The following is a 19,826-nucleotide window of genomic DNA, read 5'->3' as shown; positions in this document are numbered from 1 at the left end:
ATTGAGAAGAACGTCAGACGGACCAGCAACCACTATTCACTTAGCACTGATCAACCACAGTGGGGGGGGTCAATTCCATTTCAAATCAGAAGGGAAAAAAAGATCCTAATTTTTCCAATTCGTTCACTGGATTCCAGTTCATTTCCTAAATGGACTTGGAACAGAAATGGAAATGACCCCCCAAACCCTGACAGTTCTACAGCTTGCGACTTAATCAATGTGCTTTTAACAGCGCGGACTCCAGCGTCTGCTCACAGCAGTCCCTCGACCAATCACACGGCACCAGCTCTACAGCTGGCTTCTGATGCCGTCATCGTGTCTAAGCCAATCGCGTTAAATCGGCTGCGTCGGTCATGGGCGGGCGACGCATTGCCAAGTGAATCATAGCACTTGTCAAAAGCACAAAAAAAAACGCTGAGAGATTAATCAATATTCCCACATATCATGATTGATTGGAAACCGAAGAGCATTAAAAAAAGATAAAGTAGTCTGCCTCTCGCTGTTTAAAGGCTTCCAGACTGTATGCCCACGAGCACCTACAGGCCCCTGGCACAGGCTCACATCTTATACCGGACGGTTTTTATTATTTTTATTTTTAAGTTCTATAGCGGGGGAAAAAAAATAGCGTTTTCCACAGCATGTGGAAAAACACATAACCGTTAGCCCACACAACACAGCTCTCAGACCTGACAAGGCTGCCGTTCCGTTGTTCCAGTGTGCCGTCTTAAAAAACGAGCAGTTACGCCAGGCTAGCTCTGGGACGCGGGTCGCCATGAACTAAAGGCACACCCTGACACTCCGGTGACCCCACTATCAGAGAGCAAGAGGAGCGAGGGATTGTGTCTGATATAGCGACAGGTCTGTTTCCAATTAGCCTCTGGCATACAGCACACTCAAAATGGCACCATTAATTGGTCACGTCGGAACAGCCCATTGTCGTTGCGCAAGAGAGAACATAACCTAACATGGCAGCCATAAAATCATCATCCAGAGGCTATTACTTCTGCTTAATCAGGAAATACTGATTTTCAGACCCAAAAAGGTTCTGGTGCCACTAGAGGATATTCTCCTGCTATATGCTGTAAAAAGTTTTAAGAAAGCTCCTGGTGCGTGTGTGTGCGTGCGTGCGCGCGTGAAACAAATTTAAGTCCTAAGGGTCTGAAAAATCACCATATCCTGACTAAATAGAAAAAGTAAACTCACATTCCTAAACGTCACCTCGAACCCTGAACAGGGTTACCTGGCCTGACAGCACCTGTGTGTGTGTGTGTTTTGGGGGGGGCGTGCTCACCTTTCCGGGCATAATTGAGGTCCACATCTTTGAACTGCACCACCACCACGTCCGAGGCCTTGAAGATGATGCTCTCCACGATGTCCTCCCGCCTCGGGGCCAGACACGGGTCCGAGCTCTTCCTGTGGGCGGCGTCCAGGACCAGGTCGCACTGCAGGAAACAGGAAACACAGCAAGTTCAGCCTCACCAAGAGTAAATTATCTTCATTTGATGAGCCTTTACTCAGCCAGGACACAGCAGGTCTCCACGTCCCCATGCAATTGTACTGATGTCAAAGACTCAAGAGACTTGCCAAATTCAACGATTTCTTTTTCTTTTTTGTCTTTAATTTTTTCTGCTTTAGCTTTGTTTTGTTGCTAGGGAACCATAGTGTGAGGTACAGCCAATCTGTCATTAGGGGTGAGGCGCTAATGACGCCCCCCAGGTGAGGTACTCACACCTGTGCCATGTTTGTTTGCTTGTGTGTTTACCCGTAGTTGTGTTCTGCTTGACAAAGAAAACAGGAAACGGTAAAAAAAATAACATAAAAATAAAAACATTTAAATAAGCCCCACCGTTAACCTGGTAAACGGGGCAAAGACCACAGCTGAACTCTGACCCCCCAGACAGACAGTGCACAGGGACTCAAAAACGGCTGCAGTCCAGTTTAATAGGTCACTGCATGCAGTCATGCCATTGGTCAGGAACCAGGAAGTGGACCGCACTCACCAAGCTCAACAAGTTACTGGCTAAATATTACTTTACTGTGGGCATTTCAAGTGCAGTGAAAGCTTAAAATTCTTCCAGGAATAGCACTGCAGTTCATCGAAAGAAAACTGGCAAGAGCCGTCATGGACACTTCTGTACAGCCGAATGCTTTTAACTTGTTAAGCGTTTTGACTGGATAGTGTGAACTGCGAATGTTGAAGCAACCGTTGCCATGACACAAATGTTAATTTCACAATTCACAACTCCCAACCGGGCGGATTTAAGGGAGGCAGTTTATTTAACGCGGACCTCTTTCCTATCCCAGACTGCCCTCTGTTCGTGTCATGTTTTGATGTTGCGCTGCAATTCAGATGGGGAGAAAGCGGCGAGGGTAACGGGCGGAGACGGGATCACAGCCCAGGAGGTGCCGTGGCGGGTATGGAACCCTCGCCCCACGCGGGCTCGAGACTCGCACAGCCACCTCCCCCAGAAAATCTCTGGCCGCGGTCGAGATCAAACAGAAGCCTCGCGTCTAACCCCGAGCGCAAACCTCGGCTCGGGTTCGAACAGCGGGTCAGGCGCCAAACCTATCCAAGGGACGGCAGTCTCCATCCAACTTGGCGCAAGGCAGGCTGAATGGTCTGTTAAGCGCAGACGGCCTTATGAGGACTGAAACGTTCATTTCAGCGCCCCAACCCCGCCCCTCACCTCTGGACCGTAGGTCTTGAACACTCCTTCGTAAACCACTCCGTTTTTCACCTTCAGCTCACACTTGGTTCCCTGTGGACAAGAACAAGGACAGAAATGAAGATTTATTTATCTTCCCCTCCGCGGATCTTTCACCCGGTTGAATGCATTTCTACTGGGGGCCACGCTGCATGTTGAAGTTCACAGACCCCTCAGGCATCGTGCCTCAGTGGACAACACCACAGCCAGGACACCGATCTGACGCTGAGTTTATGAGCTCAAACGCAGCGGGCGTGTGCGTCTTATTCACTTCGGGGGACTCTGGGGGAACCCCAAACGTGCTGAAGAGCGACTCGGGGTTCGGGGTCTCTGAAAACGACACATCTTCACGGTCACAGCGTCGTCCTGCGCGAGCGCCGCTTCAACGGGCGCCGTTTCGCCCCGAGTAAATCCCCCCCGTTAGACGGGTCATCGTTTTTTTAAGAGCTGCCGTGTGTCAGTTCAACAGTGACCCATCGCCGCATGCCCTACTGTACCCCAACCTCCTCACCACAGTGGTTTGCTGACAGGAGGCCAAGTACTGGGGCTGAACAGAGGTAACGAAGGTAGAGTATGGGAGGGGGGGAGATAGGGTTAGGGTCAGGGAACAGGTTGCTGTGCGTCAGTTATCCCTACAATCCCAACGCTAATTTCTGCTTGGGATGAAGTGGACGTGAATTCAGGAGCGACTGTCTTACCACCACCGAGGTCAGCACGTGCACCATCCGCATGTTCGCGTAAACTCCATTGAAGGCAATCTGGAAAAACCCAAGGAAAATAAATATGAATACATTCTGATACCTAAAACAAGACTTTGAAATCAGTGGTACAAATCAATTGCAAATATCACACTCCAACCCCCCCCCCCCAATAATGACAGAAACCCAACTACTGTCCTTTGGTGCCAATTGGGGCAAAATGAGGTCAATCAAAGCAACTGAAAACTGGTGTGAAATGGTGAAAATGAAACTGAAATTCACGCTCACCGCAGGAGAAGAAGGACCTTTGACACTGTTGCGCCCTCTGTGAAGAGACACACACACGCATGCACACACAGGCACACACACACACAGGCACACACACACGCACACACACACGCACGCACACACACAGGCACACACACAGGCACACACACCACGCACACAGGCACACACACACACAGGCACACACACCACGCACACACACACACACACAGCACACACACACCAGGCACACACACACACAGGCACACACACACGCACGCACACAGGCACACACACACGCACGCACGCACGCACGCACGCACGCACAGGCACGCACACACAGGCACGCACGCACGCAAGCACACGCACGCACACACGCAAGCACACGCACGCACACACGCACGCACGCACACACACGCACACACACGTGTTATGAGCATCACGGAACACTCCGTTATACATGCAGCACAGAACATAACCTTATCAGAACCCCTGGGAGCAGAAATGACACTCAAAAGAGCAAATCAAGAAAAAGAGCAATTACACAACCATGTCAAACACTGTCCTAGGAGCACAGATGAGGGGAACATGGAGATAATCCCTTTTTTTGATTTTGGGTGTAAGACCGAGATTGAGTTGGTGATTAACTGCACAGAAATCTCCTTTATTCTTGAACAAAAGGGCAGGACTGTAGCACCACAGCCACATCAATCAAACCGGCCGCACGTGACCTACCGGCAGGGTGACATCACAAACTGACACGCGTTGCACATTAAACCGCCGCCAATAGGAGAAGCGGGAAACTCCCGTACACAGCAAGCACCCGCTGATTCCGGCAGAACCCGCATCGCCTCCCCTGCTACATTCTTTCGCAGGCGCGTCACGTCGCAGTTTCGCTGACGGCTCGGAGCTAGGTGCTACGCGGCTGTCCTCCCGGCGATCCCAGACGGAGCATCAGTTAAAAAAAAAAAAAATTTTTTAAACCGGCCCGCTTTCATCTCCCCGCACGCGCTCCAACCGCGTTTGCTTTCGGTCTCGGTACCGACTGCGTGAAAAGCCAAACAGGAAACTCCGGAATGGGGAACCAAGGCCGTATTTCACAGACTCAGATCCATGCTTTCGCATTCCACTGACATCAAAAAAAAAAAAAAAAAATTCCAGGGCTTGCGCAGCACACAATGTGACGCGGGGACATAACGCTCTAGCTCAGCAGGAACAATCTGCAACTTCAACACCAGTGACCCCAAAGCCTGCTGTACAGTCCTCTCACAAAAGAAACCAGGTCGCAAAACCAACACTCTCAATGTGCTGGTTAATCTGTAACACAGACTGCGCGCACATCTGGTCGGCACAAGGGTGTTTCACAAAAAACGCACCTGTGTGCTTTGCCTCGTGTGACACCTGTGCAAAACACTTAAACCTTAAAAGCACTTTGGTCAGGAGCGGGCAACTGCGTTCCAGCAGGCCCGTGTGAACGTAGGTTTTCCTTTCCACCAATCACTTTAGCCCAATTAGCCAACAAGCCAAATACACCAACCCTGGCCTAAACTGAAATTAAACCACAATAAAACAGTTCATTCAAGATCACATAAACAGCCTTCAGATGCCACTCACAGGCTTGTCAGGAAAGTTGGTAATTAAAAAAAAAAAAACTTGCTAATGCCTTGGCTATTTAAATCAGTACGAGCATGGGCGTGGCCCTCCCGGTTCACCCGAGTCCACTGAATGGTACAATAACGCACCGAGGACGGCTGCACCGGACAGAATGAGCAGGAAAGGAACACACTCAACCCTAAAACAAAGCCGTGTGGGACTACCTGAGTGAGGTACCGCGCTGCCATTTAAAGAAGCCTTTTCAATGCGGGCCTGCAATTGCAATGGAATTGTTTTCACTTTGTGCACGAGAAACTCATCCCTTACCCTTGAGCGCACACCAAGCCGGTGGAACCGCAGCCCCCGGCCTCTCGGATCAGCACACGTTAAATCTCAACCACCTTCTTCCGGCAATGGAAAAAACGGGGGTAACCCCACCCCCGCTCAAAACAGCGGCCCCTCCGCGTGTCCTATACCAGCTCCTTCCTCTGTCTTGTCAATTCCTATAACACTTTTGAGTCTTGACACAGAAAGGTCGTGCTGGGTAAGGAACGCCTTGCCGAACAGCAACACGCTCTTCTGCGTTCGGCACCGCCGTTAGGCGTCACGTTCAGTGTGTCCGCGAGCGCTTGTCAGCGGTGTAGAGGGGAAAATGCTCGCCCACCACAGGAATCCCCGTACAAATTACCATGAAAGCCGCTAATGCACATCCTGTGCGCTTCTAAATTACATTTAACCATTCACTACGTCCATTTGAGCTCATTAATTTTAATTAATTGCAGCTTTCGGTACTCATTGCGTGCTGACCACAACGACATAGCACCGTTATTAAAAGGATAGCGTATCTGATCAGAGAGCGAGAGATGGTGTGGTGTATTTTCTGCCCTGTTGATTCTTATCGGACAATCTCAGCGACCTGGCAATACGAGCCAGTTCAGCCACATGGGAAAGCCAAGAAGACCCGTTCATTTGCTTCAATAAAGACAGACAAGACAGTACATTAGTATCCCAATTTAAGTACAACTACTCTCAGAGCAAAAACAGCATGAATCTATGGGGGTGAATACTGGTAGGGTACTTGACGTTAGCTCACTTTGGAGTTTGTGTGAGCTATGCACATTAATCCTTGAATGTAGCTTCAAGATAAACAAAAATAAAGAACCATTAAGATGCAAAACGTTCTATAAGTAACATTTATGTTATGTTTCGAAAGGGCTGATCCAGTGACTGACACGTAAGTCTTTTTGAAGGACACAAATATAAACAAATACTATCGACATCGACATGGTTGAAGCAGTCTAGAAATCTCTCACGTCTTGCTAAATAGCATGCCAACTGACATGCCCAACTGGTAATGCCTCGGTAATCTACGCCAGTCCGGTGCATCTGCCATGAACACCAGCCAGCCAACAATGTACGCACGTTTATATATATATAAAAATAATAGATTGGTTTAACTCAGCCGAAAATATGTCTTTAGTCAACGGGTGTCCTGCACAAAAACGCGACATGCCAAAAAGCTAAAATGGTGAATCCCAGTAACCGACAAAAGCAGCGAGATCTAGCAACTAAATCGCCGCACACCCAGTCAGAATGAGCTAGCAGCCGTTAGCCAACTAAACCAGCTCGTTTACAAAACACTGGCTAGCTTAGCTGACCACGTCCAAAAAGAAATCACAAGGACTTTAAGTATCCATTCCCTTTATCTCAGATAACGCATCAGTACGACCAGCTCGTCAAAAATAACGTTAAACGAGTTTAGGTGACATACAAACAGCTCCCAGTGGTTACCTAGCCAACGACCGTACATGCGATCTTAGCTTGGCTAGCTATAAGATAAATCAATGCACTGGATTAATCAGTGATAAAAATGCAGCTATAGCCAGACCGTTGCTAAATGCTGTCCACGAACTAGCACGCCAGCAACCAGAAAATAGTATTTGAAAATTGTTGCCGGGTAGCAGATCTTTCCAATATAAATTCAATAACGTCAGCAAAGTCAAATCTTACCAAGCTAGATAAATTCAGTAACGTTACGTTGGCTAGCAAAGTCAGCTCACCCGCCTAGGTAACTCTCCACAGCATAACGCAGCTCTACAACATTTGCTGGCTTTCGTCTGCTAGCTAATGGCACCCTGACGTTTGCATATAATCCATTAAACATTAGCACGAGTTAAATGGCTGGTAACACGGTGCCATCCTCCTGTTTTTAAATGCGTTTGAGGTAATATGGAGGCTTGACACTGCATCAACTTATGGAAATAACGTCAAGCGATGGGACACGGCAGAAAACACGCAGTAGTGCTTCAGCAGGGGAATGCAGGGTGTTTCGCTTCTTCTGGGCCTTGGTCATAAACTCGCACCAGGCCGGAATAGTAATATTTATTTATAACATTAACATTTTAGCCAACAGCCAACGTGCGGTGGCCCATCTGCCTTAGAACATGCCCAACGAACACCGCCCCGAGCATGTCAACTGGAAACTGTGCCATTTTATGTTTAAGTTGAGAAGGACTGAAAAAGCACCGACCTGCCCAAATTCTGGCGACCGCCAGGTCCTCCACCTCCCCCGGCACCAGAGGCCGCAGCAGCACCGCCGCTGCCACCGCCGGGTTTACGGTTACCACCGGCCTGCTTCATTGACATGATGAGCCCATAAACGACGACTTATGCACGTTATTTCTACTATTTCCAAAAATATGAAGCCCAAAAAAACGAATAAAAATAAATTACGTGCGTCAACGTTCCCCAACGCTAAATAATGAATCCTGGCTTCAGCATAGATTAACGTTGCAATACTTCTTAAAAGCAGAACAGATTTTTTCTTTTAAAAAGACAGTAGCTATGACAACTACCCTCGTGCAATCAAGGCGTGTACTTAAACTCCTGTCAAAAAGTTGTTTTTCCTTAAAATGATTTTTAATTTGAACAAATTATAAAGATTTTCAGCTATCTCGGTTTCTCTCTTCGTTGCTATCAGCGAAAAGACCAAAACAGTCTGAAAGGAGACAAAAAATAGCGGAAGGATATATTCAGGGCGCAACGCTGCGTACACGCTCCTATTCTATCTTTTCACCCTTTGACAGCGCTGCAACGACCGGTATTAACAAAAAGCAAACTGTGTTTTCATTAAACCCAAGAAAAACCGTTCAGAATATCGCTGTCTCTTGTTTTTGTGAAGACAGGGACGTGGAAAAAGAGGCGCACTAGTTACAGGAAGTCGAAGGATTACTTGAAATCAGCAGCGGTGGTTTGACCACCACGTGAGCCGGTGGAAGCGTGGCTGTGTAATGACTGGATCAGTTGCCAGCGTTTTGTAAGCACTTAGTGCGATGTGTTCTCAAAATTTAGGATGACAAGCCGATAACCTCAGAATGAGGATGGCAACTGCTAACCCCATCCTCTTTTTACATACGACTCTTTTACCGTTAGAATTAATATTCCAGCTTTCTCTACAAGCACCCTCAAGAGCCACATTTGATAAGCTAATTAAGTTACCTGATTAATGCAAGCTTTGATACCAAGAGTCCCACACCCTACCCCTGCGAAATGGTTGTATTTTTCTGCCTATTGGTCTGTGCAGCCACACCATCTGGTCGCCGCACAAGCAATGCGTCGAAACTGATAGGCGTTCAGGTGGACGACGAAGCCTATCTGAGACTAAAATCTTAGGGCTTTTTATTTGCCCTGCAAACAATTTGCCAAGAAACATGCGGTTATAATTCGCTAGTTATTACATTATATGAAACACTATTGGATGTTAGCCAGATGCCAGATACACTAACGTAAACTGCACTTACGTAAAATGAATGTAAAGTGACGCAGCATAGGCTGTACAAAGACGTAGTAATGAGTTTAGAAATCCCACGCAGCTCTGTTCGCTGGTTCAGACAGATTTGTCTTTATTGTCTTCGGCCAAAGTTAAAACATAACGAGACAGAACTGTAATGCACAAACGAGGTGTAATTTAAGTCCAGTCGTTTCACCACCATTTTTTTTATGTCTTTCAACTGTTTTTTACGTTTTCGTTATTAATTACACTTAAAATTAGTCGTATGGTATGTATTGTAGCCTACGTAGGCCTACACACGCAATTAGTGTTACTGTTCATTACAGGTGATCTTCTTTTTAAAAAATTGAACCACTTTGACCTGCAAACGTGTCAAAGGCGCTGTATAAATCACGATATTATTAAAGCTATAATGTTTTTTTAGAATAGAATATATATATTTTTTTTACCCTTTAAGGTGTAAGACCACCACAAATATGTGATTAGAATATTAACTGAACATTTTAACGCTGGTGTAACTATCACTGCCGGTAACTGAAAGCAATGTGCGAGAGAACACTGACTTAGAATGTTGAAAAACATTCCCAAAAAAACCGACTCTTAAAGAGGTTAAAACAATATAAAATGCAAATCTTTGCAGACAAGAAAATTGGTAGAAGGGCAATGTCCTGTAGCACTTTTGAATCTACATACACATGGTTCTATAAAACCACATACCCCACAATAATATGGTATCATTTTCTCAATTTCTATCAAACAACGATCACATGCTTTCGTAATCCCTAATTTAAAAATTCCACTGTACTGCAGATTAAAAACAAAAACAACAAGGATGATATATAAATCTGTGTGACACATCTTCTCAAGTGCCAAGAGAGTTGTCTTCCAAGCAGGTTTTTCAATCCTTGCTGACACTGTCCAATGCTTTATGGTTCAAGGCTTAAAATGAGCACTATACTAGTTAACTTGTTAACTAGTATAGCTGTTTATAGAATAAACACTTTTCCCTTTCATGTCATTTGCTAATTACAAAATTATACCCTCGCTTCACTCTGGCTTTCACAGTCTTATACAGTCACTTGCTTACGTTATTTGACTCATTTTATTTGGTCTCCATACAACACATTTAATGCTTAAATTGCGCATTCCGTACAGTTTTGGTTAGGACAGGGGGCCCAGTGCTTTTAGTTTGGCTGAGGGTGTTATTTGAGGACGTATATTTCCCACCCTTTATAACTGGATGTACTGTGAGCTTAACGCATCTCCATTTCCCTTCTTCCCTTCTGCATTCTCTTTTTGGCTGGACCGCAACAGCGGGGCCAGCCCTACAGACGCGAATGCCTGTGACTGAGTGACTGAGTGATGAAGTTACAGCATTGGTCGGCCGGATCACGTGTGTCATGACAACCAAATAAACAACAGCGCGAGTACAGCATTTTCTCCTCAGGCAGAGTGACAAACAGGGCAGAGGACAGGATTACAGAATTATCTAACGTTACTCATTCTCAAATGTAACCGTATTAAACAAGTACACAGGCAGGAGTAGTGGAGGCGAGTGGAGCAGGAGAGCAGAGTGAAGCAGGAGAGAGGGCTGAAAGAGATGAGTTGAGAGGAGAGTGGGGGAGGACAGGAGAGAGGAGCGAAAACGAAGACTAAGCACAGGCTATCAGGCTGGGACCCTAAATGGGTAGCCAAGACAAGGTTCCACCCACGGCTCTCAGCCAGGCTGCAAACTTTGCCACTGAGGCTAATATACATTGCCATCTGTAAGTAGTGGGCCAAAGAGGCGTTATGCATGAATAAATAGATTTCAATAAATATGTTCTAATGTTTGTTTTGCAGTCAAGTGTCATTTTATTTCATATTTCTAAATGACCTATTGATATTCACTCCGACGCAGGCGGCACACGTGCACCACCCAGGTACAACAAAACCCTTTCCCCCACTGCTGAAAAACATCCCAGAGGAAGCACTGTTAGGTCCAGCTGTATACTAACTGGTCTTGTTAGTTTTGAAATAGCATTTGTATTCCTCCAGGGGGCTCTGACTTTGCCTGTGATAGTTTTATTGTTCAGTGGGGCAACAGTGTTATTCATTCAGACAGTCTAGAATTGAGATTCTCAACTAAAGTATCACAGGAAGAGGATGGGAGAGGAGGAAGAGAGAGCACAAGATCCATGAAGGTTACGACAGAGTCAGCAGTAAGATAACGCTTGGTGACATCCTCTCATCAGTCCTTGTGTTGGTACAGAGTGACATATTAAAGAAGACACAATAATGGTCAGGAATTGCAACATCAATCGCAGCATAGCTGTTTTGCAAACCTGTAACATTTCTTGTTTACTATTCTTTAGTAGGCTATACTTGCCCGGCACCCAACAAAACTAAAAGATTTTACTCTGGTTGGCCAACTCCGCTATATAGACTGAGAGGTGGAACCTGCACCACTGAAGCTGGATTGGTCTATGCTGGGCAGAGAACACCTAGAGAGCACCCAGTCCTGGCAGGCACCTCACTGGTGATGTGCCATGACTGTGTAGAGTCTAGTAATCTGTGTTGTGGCCACACACCCCACAGTTCGAATCCGGGTCTTTGCAACCTTTTCACACCCAGCTTCTTGCACCACCAATTTTCAACAGAGGACCAATGAGTGCACAGTTGATGTTGTAGGAGCACGTCTGTTTTCCCATCAGCTGCGCAAGTCAATAAGTAATTAAATCAATTGATAAATAGTCCTTCATCAAAATAAGTCTATATTCCAACTACTTGTGAGACTGAATGGCTCACTAAAATGATTCTTTTGGAGTTTGCACAGGAGAGCCAGATGAGAACATTCTTGCCTTGTAAACTGACAAACCCAGGATCTAGTACTGTCTGTGCATTACTTGCAGGTGATGTGTCAGTACCGTTGTCAGGGGTGTGCAAATTCAGCACGCAGCTTGCAAACCGTGCAAACTCAACTGTGAAACTATACAAGACTACTGATATAACGTATAAAAACCAGAGAAAATAATGAACAAGAATCAAAGGTATCAACACTTTTAATTGGATTGCTGAGAGCAGCTAGCTACAAACAGGTTTTGTAGTTCACTTAACCCTGTCTGTACCGCATGTGTGAAGAAGTAGCCTGGTTTGGCGATAATGTGAAGGTGCAGCACTGACTAAGCACACCCACACCTTCAAAATGGCCAATAGGAAAACAGTGCATTTTTGATGACCAATCACAAAATTACATAAAATTATGATTAAAAAAAATAGCTATAATGGTGATTTATTCTGAGTTTTCATTGGATGGGCAGATGATTCCTCTGGGTGGGCAATGCCCACCCCAGCCCACCCGCAGACACGCCCCTGACAAACACAAATGAGCCGGTATAACAAAAAATTATCTACTGCGGTTTAGTCACTTTTTTTATTCTCAGATAACTGTTTATGGCCTTTCTTGTCACTGCTTGTTCTTTGAAAGGACAACCATTCTCAAGTGGCTTCAGACTTTCATCTACTGCTGTTTGTCCCTCCTTATGATAAGAGCTAACTGCGAAATTGTCTGTTTCTGGGAAATAGAGAGTCAAAGTACGATTACTGATTTGTAGCCATTGGTTAGCTCTCCTCAGAGGGAGGGACCAACAGCAGCAGATAAGAACCTTAAGACACTGACATGCACTCAGTGCGCAGTGAGTGAAGAACACACACCAAGGGGAAAAAAATAGGTAAGACCTCATACTTTCAAATTATACCTTTGAGTTTACGAGTTTCAATGAGTTTACGTTGCTTGGCAAGAAGACTGAATTAATTATTTTAAGAATTATTATACTGCCACTCAGATTTACATGCTAAAAATGAATGGAATTAGATAACTACCAAAATGTTACAAATAAAGTCACAATTGTAAAGTAAAAATCTATATATGAAAAATACTGAGGTGCTAACATAGTTTATAGCTTAATTATTTGGACTATGAATAGTTCATATTTCTTCATATTTTCAAAACCATAAATATACAGTTTACCTTCGCACTCATTTTACAGAAATTATGATTTTCTATTCTCTAAAACCTACTTCAGCCTTATTCATATTCAGTCTTTCATTTTGCGGCTGCACAATTTAAAACTATGGATGTTGTGTATTAAGATGTGTGTTATTAGTAAGAGCACAATGTAAAATATTGGCAGGAGTAGAACTACTGCACTGCATATTCCATGAGCCTCTGAGTGTTAAGAAATTCGCCAAAAATTCGTTTCACCTAAAAGCAACACTTCCTAGCTTACACAATCTTGTTATAACTAAGAGATTCGCTGAAAACAATAATTGTTTTCTTGCATAGATCACTAGATGTATCAACTTACATAATACGAGTTTCACGTGTTAACATTGACATTAAATAACCTACTTAACCTGCAAACGTGACTGTTCTGACAGCACAACATTGAGAGATTCGCTGAAAAAGAAAACGTGTTTTTAATGCATAGGTTACGTATATCAACTACAATATGAGGTTCACTCGGGCATTTCCATGTTGTAAACTGGGAGGGCTTATTATAATAATATTATAGATGAGGCTGAGACTAGGTTGTTCTGTTTACACCGCGGTAGACTTAGAGTACTGCATATTGTACAGGGTAGACTTAGAATGGTTTATATATATATATATATATATATATATATATATATATTATACACGCACCGGCTACTTAATTAGGTAGCCTACACCTGTTCAACTGCAAACTGCACCCGTTAACGCAAATATCTAATCAGTCAATCACGTGACAGCAACTCAATGCATTTAGGCATGTAGACATGGTCAAGACAATCTGGCGAAGTTCAAACCAAGCATCAGAATGGGGAAGAAAGGTTATTTAAGTGACATTGAACGTAGCATGGTTGTTGGTGCCAGACCGGCTGGCAGTTGGGGTTGAATCATTATGTGGCAGATGGCGGCCGCCAGTGGCCGCTGTCGGGTGACGGCTGATCCTTGGCGGGTGCTCTGGCTCTGGCGGCTGATCCTTGGCTGGTGCCCTGGCTCTGGCAGCTCCTGCCAGATATTCTGTGGCGGCTCTGGTCGCTGTCTGGTTTTCCTGCCAGATATTTTAGTCGGCGCTGACGGTAGCTACAGAATTTCACAGGTTATTTACAGCTATACGCTACCGGAATTCGCTATTTACAACACTTATAGTAACACATTTTTACAACCCCCCAAGCCAAGCTAGCCGGTCTTTGCCAGGATTGCCACAATATCATTACTTATGTTTCCCTTAACTTTCCCCATTCGGAAGCTAAGCTAACAAGTCTGACAAATGAACAAGAAACCATATAGGAAACAAATTACTACGTAGCTACCTCAAGATTCCACGCAAAAGACGTAGAGATTTGCCAAATTCCATGTTCATGTTCTGGTATCTTCGGACCGCAAGCCATGTTGGGTACAGGCGCCCCACAAGGGAATCTAGTCTCACCCGGGACACATGCTCTCTCTCTATCTTGCTCCTGATTTAAACTGTCGTGTCCCAGTCTGAACCATATAACAACGGAAAGTAAAGTTAAATAAGTCTCATTAGTTATTCATTCAGTATTCTGTCTCAGCCTATTTCTTTTTCTCTTTTTTTGATCCTGTGCCCGCATAGGACACAACAATTGGCGACGAGGTGTGGATTCGTTTACGAACGAACGGGAAGCAAGAGGTACCAGCAGCAACTAGCGATAGCAACGTGGTCAAGCAATGGCGGTTTTCAGCAGTCAGTCGGGTTTGTGCTTTAATGAGGCTGACGAAAGCTTCACCACATACGAAGAACGTTTTGCACAATTTATAGAAGCCAATGGAATAGAAGAAGGGAAACAACGGGCCGTTTTCCTATCCGTGGTAGGTGCAAAGACTTTCTCGTTACTGACCGACTTGGTAGCACCGACGAAGCCATCTGAAACCCCACTAGCAGACCTTTTGAAAGTATTGAGAGATTTTTATGTAGGCCTACCGAAGAAAAATGTCTTAAGTGAACGTAGTTTCCGTGCACGCAAGCAACTAAGTGGAGAGTCTCCAGCAGAATATGTAGCCGCGCTAGAGGGGCTAGCAGCCTCGTGCGAGTTTGGCCTAAAGCGAGAAGAACAATTAAGGGATCAGCTAGTTTATGGCATTAGTAGTGAGGAGCTACGTACTAAGCTGGTAAGTGCTGCACGCGGAGAACAGTTAAACTGGGCAAAAGTGGTGGACATTGTGAATAATTTCAAGTGCACAACTACAAGTTTGAGAACGTCCCAGCAAACCCCGCTGAGAACAGACAGTGTGAGTAGTCACAAGGGTAAAGCGTGTGCTCGCGGGACCGCAGTGAAGGCACACGACAGAAAAGGAATTCTGGGCGCCAGAGAAACAACGTTCAACAGACGCCTTGGAGAGGGGCATGCAGCGGCAACATACAAGGACAGAAATCCCCGGTGCCAAGCCTGCAACAAGGAAGGACATGTGGAGCGAGCGTGTAGGACTGCACCAGCGAGGGAGACAGCCAACCAGGGCGGCAGCTCCGGCAAACCTCTGGCATTCAGGAAAAGTGCTACTGCAAAGCAAGAGACCCGCTACATGGCGAGGGAACCAGCCAGCATGGGACCACGTGCTACAGCGTTAAGGCACCAGTCAGCCCATACTAATAGAGAGTCTGCGACAAAGGGGCGACATAGGTCAGGAGGTAAGAGCGTTTGTCTGGCAGTCGGAGGGTTGCCGGTTCGATCCCCCACCCTGGGCATGTCAAAGTGTCCCTGAGCAAGACACCTAACCCCCAACCGCTCCCAACGAGCTGATTGGTACTTGCATGGCAGCCTTTCACCGTTGGCGTGTGAGCGTGTGAGCGTGTGTGTGTGTGTGTGTGTGTGTGTGTGCGTGTGTGAATGGGTGAATGAGAGGCATCAATTGTAAAGCGCTTTGGATAAAAGCGCTCTATAAATGCAGTCCATTTACCATCACGCACACTAAGCAAGACTGAGATAAAGTACTTTAAAATTGAAAAGGAAGCACTAGGCATCATTTTTGGGGTACAGAAATTCAGGGATTATCTGTATGGAAGGAAATTTGTATTGGTTACAGATCATTAGCCACTTGTAAAAATCCTAGGGCCAAAGACGAGTACCAGCGTTAGCCGCTGCCCACCTGCAGAGATGGGCATTACTTCTCTCAGCCTATCAATATGACATAGTATACAAGCCTTCCTTGGAACATGCAAATGCACATGGTCTACCTAGGTTACCATTAGAGAAAGAAGCACCAAAGAGCAACCCAGAATTCATAGTGCAATTCCTGTATCAGCCAAAGACATTAAGAAAGAAACAGACAAAGACAGGGTGCTTACCAAAGTTAGGCATTTCACAGAGAGTGGTTGGCCTGAACATGTTACAGATGAAGTGTTAAAACCATATTGGAACAGACGTGAGGAACTCACAGTTGAAGCAGATTGTGTGTTATGGGGTTTACGTGTAATCATACCTACGGCGCTGAGACCCCAAAGCAGTATCTAGAAGCCATTTTTGGTGGCCCAACCTAGATAAGGAAATTGAAGAAATGGTGAATAGTTGTAAAAAATGCCAGGAGAACAGAAATTTGCCAAACAAAGCTTCAGTACACCCTTGGAAAAGGCCAGAGCAGCCTTGGGATCGAATTCATATAGACTTTGCTGAAAAAGGGAAAAATCAGTTTCTGCTGGTCAGTGACGCTTACTCACGCTGGCCAGAGGTCACTGTTAATCCTAAATTAATTAGTAATTAGCCAACCCATTAATCCAGCTTCACACATACTTCCAAGTAGTCCAAGGCCTACTGAAGCCAGGTAACTTTGGTAAAGACCTTGCTTTGTGACATAGCCCTCTAGGCAGCAAAAAACATCAACATGAGGAAAACAGCAAGCAGAGGCACATACAGCTACCTTTCAAATAAGCGTTTTGTTTGTCTTGTTGGTTACAACTCATGATGTTATAAAATCAGTTCATTTGACTTTCTAAGCGATTTACAAATACCAGATATATCATTATCACTGCTTACAAATATTTCAAAGGACCCCTCCTTCAATATTTGTAAACAGTGATGATGGTCTGTTTCAAATTGATACTGTTCACATTGTTCTCTGACAGTCACTGAGCTTAGTAAACCATTTAACAAACCAACGTTTGTTTTCCAAAAGATTCCAGAAGACCTCCAGGAAGCTCATCCCAAACGTATCTAGAGGAACCTAAGAAAGATGACAGGTGTGTTTGATGTTATTGCATGGACATGTTTCAGCAATTAGAATCTTCTGTTTGCAGCGCTGTCCTTTTTAATGTGGTATATACTCTTCTTCTGTTCTAACCAGGGCTGTGCCCAGGGTTTTATACATGCGGTGGCACTAACTGGTCCCGTATTAGGATTGAACATTGAACACTCACTGCAAATGTGATTTACACCTCAACGGACAATTATGACACATTATTGTTCTATTATATTATTGTTCTAGCTTAGTAAACCCCTATTGTTCTAGCTCTGTAAAACCTAACAGGTTTAGTTACATTGTATTGACACCTACCCATGTTACCACATCCCTGGTTCTAATGCTTTCATTTTACTTTATAAATGTTTATATTTTACATTGTATTTAGTGGAGTTCATGGGGAGATTGGCTCTGTAAAAATAACTTTGGCAGACCACCAGTATTATATAGATTATTCATTACTGAAGACTGAAAACAGACAGAACTCATTAAGGTGTAGATTATACAGCGTAGCTATTCTTTATTTAATTTGATCATCAAAAATATTTTTTATTTTAATACTGTATGATAATATTATTATTGTAATTTAAGTTTATATCCTATTTAATAATGTTTTTTTTAACAGGATCCAAAGAGCAAACAAAATTAAAAATTATCAAGAAATCTACACTCTGCTCTCACCTGGTGATCTTGCAATTTACAAACTTAACCTGAAGTCAACAGGAAATGATCAGTTCTGCATAAAGGACTTTGGAAGATCAGTATTACGGAAGCCGAATAAAACAATCATGCTTCTTGGTGCCACTGGATCAGGCAAGACCACCCTCATCAATGGCATGATCAACTACATCCTGGGAGTGGAGTGGGAGGATGAATGGAGATTCAAACTGATAGATGAAGTGACCAGTAAGACACAAGCAGAGAGTCAGACTTCAGAGGTCACAGCCTATCAGATTCACCACAATGAGGACTTTAAAGTTCCTTACTCTTTCACCATCATAGACACCCCAGGGTTTGGAGACACCAGAGGCATTACACAAGACAAAGAGATCACTGAGAAAATCAGACAGTTCTTCACCCAACAAGGTGGCATTACCAGCATTGATGCTGTGTGCTTTGTAGTGCAGTCAGCTTTAGCTCGACTTACACACACACAGAAATACATCTTTGAAGCTGTTCTTTCTATCTTTGGTAAGGATATAGCATCCAACATCATTTCTATGATCACCTTTGCTGATGGACAGACACCCCCAGTGTTGGAAGCCATCGGAGCTGCTGAGATCCCATGTGCCACAAAAGAAGATGGGTCCCTTCTTCATTTCAAATTCAACAACTCTGCCCTTTATGCCCCAAATAAACAAGCAGATGATGAGGAAGGCAGTTTTGACCAGATGTTCTGGAAAATGGGAGAAGGAAGCATGAAGAGATTCTTCAACAATTTAAACACAATGGAGACCCAGAGCCTGCTGCTGACTAAAGAAGTGCTCGCTGAGCGCAGACAGCTGGAGGCCACTGTAGCAGGAGTGCAGCCACTGATCCAAATGGGCCTCGCAAAACTTAATGAAATACAAGAAACAAGAGAAGCACTGCACCAGCATCAGAGTGCCATTGATGCAAACAAGGATTTCACATATGAGGTTGAAATTTCAGTGCCAATTAAGGTGGAGTTACCACTAAGAGTCCATGTAACCAACTGCCTTACATGCAACTACACCTGCCATGAACACTGTGGTTACGCAAATGATGCTGATAAGATTAATTGTGTGGCAATGAAGAATTGCTACTGTACAGTGTGTCCTGGCAAATGCATATGGAATGTGCATGTCAACATGAGATACAAGATTGTGACAGAAATGAAAAAAGAGATGAGAACATATGAAAATCTGAAAAAAGAGTATGAGAAAGCACAGGGAAAAAAGATGTCTGCAGAAGAGATTGTAAAACAATTGGAGCAGGAATATGAGGACGTTCAGTTCAACGTTTTTCAAAGGACTGATGAAATGGCCAGGAGTCTACATCGTCTGCAGGAGATCGCACTTCGGCCAGACCCACTGTCCACCCCAGGTTACATAGAGCTGCTGATTGAGGCTGAGAAGCAGGAGTGTAAACCAGGATACAAGAAGCGTGTGGCTGAGTTACAGAATGTCCTTGGTCAAGCAGTTATTGTGAACAAGGTGGCTAAAGGAGAGTCACTCACCAATCAGGAACATAAAATGAATTTAGGTTCCAGAATTAAAAATGTGGTGCTAAGAGGTCAGTCGACCAAGAGAGGAATTAATAAACATCATTATGGTGCAAAAGCAATGGCTAGTAGTTTTAGAACTTCATTAGAGGCGAGTGAATAACATGTTACTATCAATGGGTGGTTAAAAAACGAAGTTCATTCAATGATTACTGGAAAATAAATTTGAAGTTGCTGCTTGATTCTCAAATGTCTACAGATGGCTTGAATCTTGTTCTAGACAGAATTGGTTCTCTGATTCAATATTGAATGAAAAAAGGAATGAAAACAAAAGCTGAATACGTGCGGTCATGCACATCGTAATTTCATCGTGAGC

General features: G+C 44.5%; 1 protein-coding gene and 1 long non-coding RNA gene across 5 annotated transcripts in view; one reads left to right on the top strand and one right to left on the bottom strand.

Moving 5' to 3' along the window:
• Positions 1 to 8,488, bottom strand: part of atxn2 (ataxin 2) — a 30,870-nt gene extending 22,382 nt beyond the window's left edge. Inside the window, exons 1-5 of the mRNA XM_064353417.1 lie at positions 7,791 to 8,488; positions 3,692 to 3,728; positions 3,404 to 3,463; positions 2,688 to 2,759; positions 1,292 to 1,442 (exon numbers count right to left, since the gene is read on the bottom strand). Coding sequence (XP_064209487.1) covers positions 1,292 to 1,442; positions 2,688 to 2,759; positions 3,404 to 3,463; positions 3,692 to 3,728; positions 7,791 to 7,906 — 436 coding nt within the window. The 5' untranslated portion in view covers positions 7,907 to 8,488. The remainder of the gene's footprint in view (positions 1 to 1,291; positions 1,443 to 2,687; positions 2,760 to 3,403; positions 3,464 to 3,691; positions 3,729 to 7,790) is intronic.
• Positions 5,394 to 19,014, top strand: LOC135264652 (uncharacterized). Of its 4 annotated transcripts, none has more exons than XR_010332770.1 (4): positions 5,394 to 5,488; positions 14,672 to 15,724; positions 17,206 to 17,269; positions 17,894 to 19,014. It is a non-coding gene; the product is annotated as an uncharacterized LOC135264652 (long non-coding RNA). The 4 variants fall into 4 exon arrangements; XR_010332771.1 differs by having other exon boundaries at positions 5,471 to 5,493; XR_010332769.1 differs by lacking the exon at positions 5,394 to 5,488 and adding an exon at positions 12,461 to 12,760.
• Positions 19,015 to 19,826: the final 812 nt, after the last annotated feature.

The sequence above is a fragment of the Anguilla rostrata genome, chromosome 10, assembly GCF_018555375.3.
Source record: "Anguilla rostrata isolate EN2019 chromosome 10, ASM1855537v3, whole genome shotgun sequence".
Taxonomy (NCBI): domain Eukaryota; kingdom Metazoa; phylum Chordata; class Actinopteri; order Anguilliformes; family Anguillidae; genus Anguilla; species Anguilla rostrata.
Note: the sequence above shows the minus strand (reverse complement) of the source record. Positions and strands in the feature narration are given on the sequence as shown.